The 11,960-nt window shown below is 53.9% G+C and overlaps 1 gene segment (V, D, J or C); it reads left to right on the top strand.

Moving 5' to 3' along the window:
- Positions 1–688: 688 nt before the first annotated feature.
- On the top strand, positions 689–9,498 carry LOC141934002 (T cell receptor alpha variable 4-like). The segment is given in 4 exon segments: positions 689–740; positions 1,165–1,447; positions 8,054–8,087; positions 9,427–9,498. Coding segments are annotated over 4 exon segments (441 nt in total).
- The last annotated feature ends 2,462 nt before the right edge of the window (positions 9,499–11,960 follow it).

Here is an 11,960-nt window from a genome sequence, read left to right as displayed (position 1 = left end):
AAGGAACATGTTTCCCAGGGAAGTTTGGCAGTGTCCACCCTGGGAGGTGTTCAGGGCTGGACTGAATGTGACTTTGAGTGACTTGATCTAAGGGGATCTGTTGCAAGCGGGGGTTGATCCAGACAACCTCTGTGTGTCCCTGCTCGGCTACACTGTGGCTCTGTGATTCCCCCTGTCCCCTGCCCTCCCTGAAGCCTGCACGCCCAGGTCACCCTTGGCCTCCCATCCCCTCTGCTAGAGAGCAGCTCGGAGGCATTGTGCTCGGCCTGCAGAGGGGCAGCTGAAGGGAGGCTCTCAGCCTCCTCCGTGCCATGGGCAGGAGGTGAGTGGCTGCTGTTTGCAGGCGCTGAGCTCGGGGACAGCTCTGGGAAGCTGCTGCATGTGCTGGGCCAAGGCCCTGCTGCTGCCCCAGGCTGCAGCTGGCGCTGGGCAGGCTTCTTGTTGCTGGGGAGCCCTTGCTGGAGGAGGGAGAGAGTGGGATTGCCGGGAGCGCAAGTGGTGGCGGTGCAGAGCCGCTGAGCACTCTGAGCCCGGGCGAGCCCCCGAGCGGCGCCGGCGCAGGGCTCAGCCCCGGGGCGGAGCTGGCGGCGGCCGAGAGGAGCGGAGGCGGCCGAGAGGAGGCGCCGCGGCCGGAGCAGAGAGCCGGGGCTGGCGGGGGGCAGCGAGGCGCGGGCGGCGGAGCGGCGGGATGCGGCGGGGCCGGGGCGCAGGGCTGGCGGGGCTGGCCGCGGTGCTCCTGGGTGCGCGGGGCTGCCGGCGGCAGCTGGGACAGGAGCTACGAGGGGGGCTGGGTTTGGGCCCGGGACTTGCTTCTATCCCTCCTGCTCCTCTTGAACCTTATTCCCTTCTCTGTCCTCCTTCTGCCGCCAATGAGCTCATTCCCTCCCAGCTTGTCTCTCCATTTTTTTATTCCACTTGTCCCTCCCTCCCTTCCTCCCAGCCAATCTCTTTTCCTCAGTCCCTTCTCCTCTTCCTCACTCGGACTGTCCTTCCAAACATCCCTCATACATTCCTGTCCCCAAACAACCACTCTCAGGGAAAGTGTCTCTCCATCCCGTGTTCTCAGATCACACCCCCATCATCTGTGATGTGTCCCCTTCTCCCCTCTCCGGCTGCACGACATGTTCAGCTGAAGCAAAGGGATTCTTCTTTTCTCCTCGGCAGTGGCTGCGGGCAGAGCCCAGGTGCAGCAGGAGCCGTCGGCAGAGACCACCGAGGGCACCGGCGTCACCATCAACTGCTCCCACCCCAACGCAAAAATTTCCGACCCCATCCAGTGGTACCGTCAGCTCCCGGGCCGAGGCCCCGCACTTATCGTGAGCGCTTATCAGGGCTCCAGAGATCTGCAGGCCCCGCCGGGGCGGCTGTCGGTGGCGGCAGACCGCCGGTCCAGCGCCCTGTGGCTCGCCCGGCCCCGGCGCGGGGACGCGGCGGTGTATTACTGCGCGCTGGGAGACACGGGGAGAGGAGCCGGGGCTGCGGCCGGGCACGAACCGCCGCGGGCGGGGCCGGGCGGGGCCGGCGGGGGCGGGGGGACAGTCCGGGGAGGGCCCGCCAGGGGGCGCTGCCGCTCCGCCCGCCAGGGCAGCCTCGCCCCGCCCGGCCCCGCCCGGCCCCGCCCGGCCCTGCCTGTCCCTGGGCCCCGCGCCGCTTCCCCCGCCCGCCCGGCCCCGCCACCAACACCGGCACCACCAGGCCCCCCCAGCAGTCAAGGCCTGGCCTCAGCACCTCTTCTCATTGACGGCCGCTGCGGGTCTGTGCTCCCGAGGCCACCAAAGAGCCGCGCTTGGGCAGCGCTGCCCAGGGACAGGCAGACGGGCTGGGCAAGGCAGGCAGGGCAGGGCGGGCTTTCCCCCAGGCTCTCTTGCTGCCTCCCGACGGGCTCAGACTCTGCTGCCTAACGGGGCATCCTCGGGCCTGTCTGTAACGGCCGGCCAGCTCTGCCTCAGAAATGCCTCGCCCAGGGGACAGAGTCCCAGAGCTTTTGCCCTTCCCGGGCACATGCACCAAGGGCTCCCCCAAGGCTGTTAGTACCGCCAACAGCCTCCCTGCACGTTCGACGGAGCCAATTAGCAACGGGGCAATTAAGAAACCAACGCACCCAGGAAGTACCCGGTGCAGCAGAGCTCCTCCTGCCCACGGGCAGCCGGGCAGCCCTCGGCTCACACGGAACATACAGGGCCCCTCCTCGGGCTCCGGCCTTTCCCCCCGAGGACAGCCAAGGGAACCCCGAGCAGGTGCTTTCCTCTGCCCCGGCCCCACGGGCACTCCAGGGCTGAGTTGCTAATGCAAAACTTTCCTTAGGAAAGAACAGCCAGAAGGGGTTGCACATTTCATTACTTTCTAAAAGCTCTAATATACAATGAAAAACTGCATCCTCAGTTACAGGCTCTCACGGATCTTTCAAAATGTTTCTGCTCATGTTACAGATTCATCCCACGGAGTCAGGAGTTCAAGCTCCACAGCCAGAGGAGAAGCAGATGTCGAGGTCACAGGCACCTTCAGGTGCTCCCCAGAGTGGCTCATTGTTGAGACCATAAGCCTGTTTGACAGGATTCAGAACTTTCTGATTTGAGGCCCAGGAGACACAGTAAAAGCCTGGTCTGGGCACCTGAGGTGGGTTAAACTTGGCTGGGTGCCAGGTGCCCCACCAAGCTGCTCTATCACTGCTCCTCTTCAACTGGACAAAGGAGAGAAAATATTACCAAAGCCTTGTGAGTTGAGATAAGGAAGGAAAGATCACTCAGCAATTACAGGCACAGGCAAAAACCACTCACTTTGGGGAAATCAGTTTAATTTATTGCCAATCAAATCAGAGTAGGATGGTGAGAAATGAAAAACAAGTCTAAAACACCTTCACCCTTCCCCCCTTCTCAGGCTCAGCTTCACTCCTGAATTCTGTGCCTCATCCCCCTAAGCAGCACAGGGGGATGGGGAATGGGGGTTGTGGCCAGTTCATCACACATGTCTCTGCTGTTCCTTCCTCCTCACGCTCTTCCTCTGCTCCAATGTGGGGTCCCTCCCATGGCAGACAGTCCTCCATGAACTTCTCCAACGTGGGTCCTTCCCATGGGCTGCAGTTCTTCACTGGGAAGAGCCTGCGGGCTCCAGCCGTTCGCCTGGGAACCCTGTGTGGCTCAAGTAGCCAACACAGCTCTTCAAAGTCCATGGTCAGAGGGTTCCAAGGCACAGAGTGAAGGATCAGCCATGGTGCCTGTCCCAGCTGGACTTTGTAACTCGGTTTGCAGGGAACTACTGGCAGGGGGACAAACAAGGCAGAGCCACAGGCATGGCCAGGCCAGCACATGGATCAGCCCCATGGTCACATGGCATCAGCCCCTCTTGTCCCTGTTTCCAGCTCTCCTCCCGTGTCTGCTCCAGGACAAACTGCCTTGATCTGTGTCTCTGCTGCTTCCCCGACACAACCCCTTGCACAATCCCCAAATGCTTTTCCACTGCATCCCATAAGGATTTCAATCCCATTGTAGGCAGAAACACCCCTAAGTTTATAAGATGATCCTCTCTTCTCACACTCCTCAGAGGTGTCACCTCCAGACAAGAATTCAACTGTGATACCTGAGGGGTATCCCTGAACAAGATGTCTGTGGAGCAGAGGGTTGTGCTGGATGTCCTCCTGTCCAAGAGAGGTCATGTCTCTGACTCTGGCTGGAATGTTTACAGCACTTGTTGTTCCCAGAGACATTTCCCTTGAAGGGCCTCATCTGTGGTGTGGGGAGAAGGGAAAGAGAACTCCTGTAGGGACAGGGACTCCTGCTTCCAGCTGCCTTTGGCTGTTCCAGGTTCTACCTCCCTTCAGACACTACTAAGGAGAGACAAGGAGCACATCAGGTGCTGCAAAGGGGCCTGTCTCCAACCCCGAGAGAGGTGGGTGCAGGCCCCTGCCTCTGGCTGGACACGGGATGGCAGGAGAAGTTCACCATGGACACTCCTCCCATGCTGGGGGCTGGTTGGGCTGGTTGTGATCTCCAGGAACAGCAAGAAGCAGGCAAACAGCCTGCAGCTTCCTATTGCCTGACAGCAGGCTGCTTGATATCATCCTTCAGGCTCCTGCCTGAACTTCCAGGTGCACCAGACCCTGTCGACAATGTGATCTGGAGCTGAGAGGCAGCACTTCTACAGCAGCGTATGTGTGTCTGAGGGGATGCTCAAGCACCTCCCGACTTGGAGGGCTGAGAAAAGCCCATTTGTGGCCTGACTGCCCAAAGATGAGCCCCCCAGTGCTGAACAACCTCCCCTTGGCCCTTGCAAACCTGGAACACAGTAAGAGTCACAATTTGGTGTCTTCCTTTGGGCTGAGCACTTGAACAACTTTAATTTATCTCCCTACAGAGCCTCCCCGGGCAGAGGTGTGGAGTCCCAAGCACATCTGTCTGCAGCAGCAGGGAGAGTGTTGCTCCACCATTGACACTGAGATTTGGTGGATGCTTTGGGCTGCCAGAGGGAGGAGAAGTGGTGAACTCTCAAGCTTCATCTCCCTCTTTCTGTGTGTACCCTGGACATGCCGTGCATGGGAGTGTGTGACATGGTCCTGGTTTTCCTGGCAGCACTGGTGGCACTGACATCTTTTAGTGAGACACAACATTCAGGCTGGGGAGGAGCAGGGCAAGAGGTTGTCCTGCCAGTGGTGGGAGGGGAAATTCCAGTTGTGACTCTGCAGGAAACTGGGACTGATTCTGTAGGTAGAGCAGGGACTGCAGGTGGGACTGGAACATTGTCAGGGAGATGTCAGCTGTGATGGGAATGGAGGGAGGAAGAAGACTCTGCACATCCCTGTGAGTGTTCACAACCACCTTTCTAGGGGTTGTTTTTGCACAGGTGTTTCGAGAAAGACAGAGCTGCTAGGGTAGAGTCCAACACTAGAAATGGAAACTTCTCTCCCAGGTATATTTAATAAAATGCTTTCAGCCTGTGTAGGAATGGCCAAAATCATCAGGAGAAGGCTGGGTCTATGCAAGGAGTGTTGAAATTTCTTTCCGGCTTTACAGGTCATGCGCAGAAGGACTCCGTGCTCCAATCCCCTCCAGAAGGGACCATCCAATCAGGATACAACACAACACTCTGATTTCTCCACCAGCTATTACAACCCTGACATCTACTTGTACCAGCAGCTCCCAAACCAGTCCCCTCCAATGCTGCTGGGGGTGAGTAAGTACAAAGCTCGTGTGGATTCAGGGAGTTTCTCCTCTGTGCTGTCTGCAGAGGACTCCCAGGTGCTTCTGTGTGTGGGGAATGCCGAAATCCAGGACAGCGCTCTCTGTCTCTGCGTGCTGAGTCCACATCTGTGCCCTCAGTGTGCAGCACTGCGCAGGAAGGGGAGGGTGTGTGCTGGGGAGCGACTCCCTCCCCACCACTGCTTGGGTGTAGCTCTGAGCTCAGCCTGCCCAGGAACTGCACACTGGTGCTGGGGTGAGGCTGGGTCTCTGCCTGCCCAGCCTGTGCAGCAGGGAGAAAATCTGGGCATATTGCAATGAACCACAGAACTGGTTGGGTTGGAAGGCACCTTCTGAGATCATGCAGCCCCTGTTCAAGCTGGGTCAGATAGAGCAGCTTAACCAGGACCATGTTAAGTTGGTTTTTAAACCGGTGTCCACTACCTCTAGTCCTGTCAGTGGGCACTGCTGAGAAGAGTCTCTTCTTCATTCCCTCCCATCAGGTATTTACAGACACTGCCAAGATCCCCCTCGAGCCTTCTCTTCCCCAGGCTGAACACTGCCAGCCCGCTCAGCCTGTCCTCATAGGAAAGCTGCTCCAGTCCCTGCACCATTTTGCTGGGCTCATTCAGCTATCTTTCTTGTACTGGGGAGCCCAGGACTGGACCCAGCACTCCAGAGGTGGCCTCACCAGCGTTGAGGACAGAGGAAGGATCAGGCCCCCTGTCCTGCTGGTGTTGTTCTTCCTACTGCAGCCCAGGATGCTGTTGGCCTTCCTTGCCACGAGGGTCCATTGCCACAGCAGAGTCGGGAACACCCCTAAGCTGCTGAAGCTGACTGGGATAGAGCTGTGAGTATTCAGAAGTATCGCAGCTGCTTGTCCAGCTCTTACTCTTCCTCAGCATCCACCAATGAACATTATAGGAGGAGGGGGCTCTTGGTAGGAGACATAAGTGCTCCTGTGGTTTTACCTCCCGGAAATAAAAGCCAAAGGAGGGAAAATGTCCTCCTAGCCCTGCACCTGGGGATCAGGGAAAGCCTCAACATGTGACAAAGACCCATCAGCCAGACACTGGACAAGATGCTCTGTTCAACCCCTTGAGCTGCCCCCCTGCTTTCAGGTCTCTTTCAGCACTAAGGACACCCAGAATCACCACGAGGTTTCCCCCCAGAGCCTTGACTCAAGAGATCCTATTGTTTCAGCGGACAGGACCCTTTCAGTGTGCCTTGAGGAACTCACTCACCTGAGGAACTTCACCAGAGGTCACTGCAAAGGCCTGTGGAAGGTGAGAGTGGCCAGTTCACTAAGGCTGTCTGATCAAGTCCCCTTTCCTTTCAAAGGGAAGAACAAGTCAAAGGGAAAGTGATAATCAAGGCACACAATGACACCAGTCTCTCAGGAAGTGATCAGTGTCCCATCAGGGAACTGCAGGTGAAGCTTTGAAGTGTTGGAGGCTGAGCTTTGTAAGTGACTAGAAGTGACAAGAGGAACCTGAGGATTTGGGGTGTTTGAGGGAGTCCTGCAGAAGTAGGCAAGAGTTCTGAAGGAATGCTTAGGGGAAGTGTCAAAGGTGGTGGGGAAGAGGGGACTGGGGAAGAGCAAGGGGAGGCAATAGAGAGGAGGAAGGAAACTGGAACCAGCAGCACAGAAACACATGTTGGGATGATGCCTGTGCCTGATCACTACTGTACCTCTTGTCTTATGAAATCCTTTTTCAACCATCCTACTGAGTAACTTCACTCCCTTTCCAAATGTGAGGGTTGCAAGGTCTGAGTGCCAATAAGTGGAGAGAGGGATGTGAAAGAGAGAGTTAGGTGCCAGTATTTGAAGAGCCAACCTATGCCCGTAGAGATTGTATGCCTGGGTGTCAGCAGTTGAATCACCAGGGTGTGTGCTGTAAAATCTAAGTGCCAGCAACTGGAGAAGGGTCACAGGTCATAGAGCCTATGACCCTCTGCGCCAGCAGCTGGAGGGACTGGAGTGTAAGCAAGGTCTGGGTGCCAGCAACTGGAGAAGGAAGAAGGTGGCAGAGGGGTCATACATCTTGCTGTCAGCAACTGCAGGGACCACATTGCATGTGTATGTGTGGCAGGTCTGAGAACCAGTGACTGGAGGGACCTCAGTGTGTTTCTCATTTTTCTTTTTGACATGAAACCGATGTGCATGGGTGCGTATATGGAATTTCACAGAATCACAGAATCATCTAGTTTAGAAAGGACCTTGAAGATCATCTAGTCCAACCGTTAACCTAGCACTGACAGTTTCCAACTACACCATATCGCTAAGCGCTATGCCGACCTGACTCTTAAACACCTCTAGGGATGGGGACTCCATCACCTCCCTGGGCAGCCCATTCCAACACCCAACAACCTGTTCTGAAAAGAAATACTTCCTAATATCTAGTGTAAACCTTCCCTGGCACAACTTGAGGCCATTACCTCTTATCTTATCCCTCATTACTTGGTTAAAGAGATTCATCCCCAGTTCTCTGCAAACTCCTTTCAGGTAGTTGTAGAGGGCAATGAGTTCTCCCCTCAGCCTTCTATTCTCCAAACTAAACAACCCCAGTTCCCTCAGCCGCTCCGCATATTGCACTCCCATTTGCAGCATATTTCAGTGAGTGGGCAGAAAAGCTGTATCTGAAGTCTGAGACAGAGGTGGGTAAGGGAGCCCAGGGCCCACTCATGGCTGCTAGACAGGCTGATATTACCAAGCCATGGTAATGTTTGAGGGATCCAAGAGTGTGGGGATGATGGTGAGAGGAGTGGGAGATTTCACACATCTTTTTACTAGTGAACATCAGACTGGCTTAGCCAGAGAGAAGGAGGAGCCCCAGGTGCTGGGTGAGAGGGCCCAGGCTCCAGGCAGGGCTATTAGATAGGTTGAGGGCCCGTGCTGGTATTTGGGGTGTGGTGGTTAGGTCCTGTCGGGGTCTGAGACCACGTGGCCGCTGCCCGTCCCCCACAAAGGGAGTGAAATACAAAGCCCTGGGGCTGAGATAAGGAGAGGTTTAATACAACAGTGCAACAGCAACAAAATAAACAACAACAATAGCAATAACAATAGCAGTAATAACAATGAACAGAGCAAGATATCTACCGATACAGCAGTGAGAACAGAGAGATGGCATAACACACGCGTTAACCGACTCTCCTGTGCTCCCGCGCTTGGGCGCCAGGAGGTGATGTCAGCATGGTATATGAATAACCTGGCTAGAGCTTCCCCCCCACTACTGGGGAAACTTAACCCTATCCTAGCTGAACCAGACATAGGGGATACACAAACGTGACTTGTGAGTGACAACAGCGGGTGAAGCGTGTGCGATTTCACTGAGAACTCTATGTCACAACCATACTGGAGACAGTCAAGCCACAGGCTACTTAGATGATGGAGAGCCTGAAGCATGTCTCGTATGGAGATCCCAGCTGAGAGAGCTGGGACTGTTCAGCACAGAGAAGAGAAGTCTCAGAGGAGCTCTCATCACTGTGTACAAATATCGGAAGGGAGGGTGTGAAGAAGGCAGAGCCAGGCTCTTCTGCGTGGTGCCCTGTGACAGGACAAGAGGCATTGGGCACAAAGTGAAACGCAGGAGGCTCTCTCTGAACACCAGGGAACAATGTTTGACTGTGAGGATGAGGGAGCACTGTCACAGGATGCCCAGAGAAGTTGTGGAGTCTCCATCCTTGGAGGCATTCAAAGGCCATCTGGACATGGTCCTGACAACACAGCTCTAGGTCACTCTTCCAGAGCATGGGGTTGGAGCAGCTGACCTGCAGACATCCCTTCCAAATTTAAGAATTCTGTGATTCCATAATGTGAAACATGAGGAGAGGCTGAGAGAAATGACCCGCTTCAGCCTTCAAATGAGACGCTAAAGGGAGAGGTTTATAATCTTCTAACACTTGACTGGAGGATTGTGGAGGTTTGAACTCAGCCGGCAGCCAGACACCGTGTGGCCAGCTGTTCACCTCCCCCTCTCCCCTCTGGTAAGATAGGGGAGGGACAAAAGAAGAGAATTCGTGGGTTGAATAAAAAGAAAGAATTTACTAAATATAACAAGAGAACAACAGTAACAATAGTGAGTTCAAAAAGAAAACGGGTAAAATGCAGCAGTGGCTTACCGAGCGCGACGACCGCCCCCCCCCCCAGCAACAATACTGCAGAGAGAGAGAGAGAGAGACAGAGAGCGTGAGTGCCCGCCCTGATGGTATGAAATACTCCAATGAAAATTAACTCCATCCTGGTCGAAACCAGGACAAGGATGAAGAGAGGAGCCAAACCTGGATGAAGATTGGAGGAAGCCAGAGGGAGCAAAACTCCCCTTGAGCATAGTGATGGAAAGAAAGGCAATGGACACAGTCTGGAACAGGGGAAATTTATAGTGGAAATTAGGAATGTGTTTTGGTTTTACCCATGTGGTTGGAGCATGGGTGTAGATGGATCCCAGTAAGAATGGCACTGCAGCTCCATAAGGTGTTGGTTAAAATACCATTAACTGAGATGAGACAAGAAGGAAAAGGGGGATGGCACAGGTAATGTTATGTCCCTTCAGATTCTGGCAAATCCCAATTATGGATCATGAAAAGGACCTTGAGTTGGGGTTTGTCACGTGCTGCAAATCCTGCCCATTCTGAGATTCACTGACATTGTCGTCTCTGGAGTTGTCATGGGATTTTCTTAGACATAGGCAAGTCTGTTCATCATTTCTACTGCTGAGAAAAATAACGTTCATATGAAAACACGGTGTTTCATTCACTCCTAAAGACAAGGACGTGTTTGTGGCATCATTGCCGAGTGCCAAGTGATATATAGAGCACAGCACAGCACGCGTCCGTGCCTGCTCAGGTCAGCTGCCATGCGGATCCCTAACTCCTCCAGGAACAATCATCTTCTGGTTACTGTGGGCCACTAGAGGCAGGCAGGGAGATACACTGGTTCCTGAGGTACTTTAGTTTGGATAGAGGAGAAAGCTGATACTGCCTGGAGGATTCAAAAGGGACAGTCGGGATCTGCAGGGCTTGGAGTGTCATTCTTCAGGTGTCAGAGAGCTGCATCCTAGAGGTGTGCTGAGGGAGGTGTAGGGGCAGACACTACGATGGAGCCAGGTGCAGAAAGTCAAACAAAGAGAGTATTAGCGATGTTGAGAGAGGAGACACAAGCATCAAGAATGGAGAGACTCCCAATGAGGATGGTTGCAGGTTGAGGACTATGGCTGTGTTTCTCCTCTCAGTAGAAATACAGAAATCCTCATCTTCCTGAACATGTCTTATGTCTGCTACGAAGCCTAGGGAGGCAGATCCACCTCCGGAGCTTGTTGTAGGGTTGTTACTGTAAAAGCCAGCAGAGGATCTCTCTAAGACTCCTTTTGGAGTTTTAGAAAGCAGGCATTCTTTGTTGCAGCACTAGGCACACATGCAAATACCTTCATATTGTGTGCCCACGAGTGTGCCTAAGATCTATAAGCGGCAGCTAATATACAGTGTGATCATTCATAGTCACATTTTTTCTGAGAAGTGAGTTACATATGCATTAGATTTCCTGCAACTAATTATAATATCTGCATCCCATTTTTCTTGCTGGGTGGTGGTCTCGAGGGGTCCCTGGTGGTCGTTGGTAGTCTTCCTCACCATGTCTGTTGGTTGACCTCAGTGCTCACACATGCTCACAAAGGCCTGTTTAGGAGGTACTGTGCAGCTGTTTGTGTCTTGAGCTGGTTTGTTTTAATTTGCCCTGTCCGTGTTCCTGTTATCTTTAAGAATAGGCCCCGACTGTCTTATTTATTAATGTCTTGTCTTCAAACCCCTTTCTTCTTCACAAAAGCATGAAACTTCAGCTGTATCTGCACACTCCAGAAGTTGCATTGACATTGACCTACATTATTCTCAGAAAAAAGTATGTTCAGCAAGATGAAAAAGCAAGATGAAAAAAATCTGTTAGCAAGCTGTTTTGGCTCACAGGATAAGCTTCAGCCTGTTCTTCCACTGGGAAAGACTGTGTTGGCCTTAGAACCCACCACTTCTCTAGAAACCTCCTTTTACAGCCTTGGGAGGTTCAGCACTTCCATAAGAATATTCCTGTTATTACCATTATTGTTACTTGGATTATTATTCGCCTCATTGTGGAGGTTTTCTGTTGGAAAGCCCATATAAGACTTAAGGAAAATGACCAGGATGTTATCTTTGTTGTGACTGGTCCATGGAACCACTCTGGAGTTGATCTGGAAAGCGGGTGGCGGTAGTGGTCTCCACCTGCCCCTCCTCCCATCCCTTCGTGTGCCCTTTCAGCTCTGGGGTGAAGGGCTGCCCCATCACCACCCCTTGCAGTGCAGCGCTCCAGTGGGTAGCCCCTGGGCTCCCTGTGTGTGTGGCGGTGGGGCGTGACCCACTGATCCCTCATCCTGTTTCCTCCTGACACCTCAGCCCTTTTCCCTGTGGATTAAGTTGTCCTTCTTGCCTCTGGGTTTGTGGCATCCAGCAGCCTTGCTGGAGACAGGTTCCTCTCTTAGACTGTGGTTTACACCACCGGAGCAGGACACAGGCAGAGCCCCTGGGTTGCTGCACAGCAGGGCTCATCTGCTATTTCTGGGGTTTGGGCGAGAGGTGTTGCAGAGCAAAGAAATGGGAGATGTGAGAGAAACAGAAGAGACTTCTCTTCCCAGAAGAAATAGCAGTGTCCCCAGAGAGCTGAGGACCTCAGGGGAAGATGTGAAACCCCTGACCTCCCAGATGTCCAGCAGTGGCTGTGCAGAAGAGCAGGTGATTCTAGCTGGGGAGGTGAGGACTCCACTG

Source organism: Strix aluco, chromosome 24 (assembly GCF_031877795.1).
Source record: "Strix aluco isolate bStrAlu1 chromosome 24, bStrAlu1.hap1, whole genome shotgun sequence".
NCBI lineage: Eukaryota > Metazoa > Chordata > Aves > Strigiformes > Strigidae > Strix > Strix aluco.
Note: the sequence above shows the minus strand (reverse complement) of the source record. Positions and strands in the feature narration are given on the sequence as shown.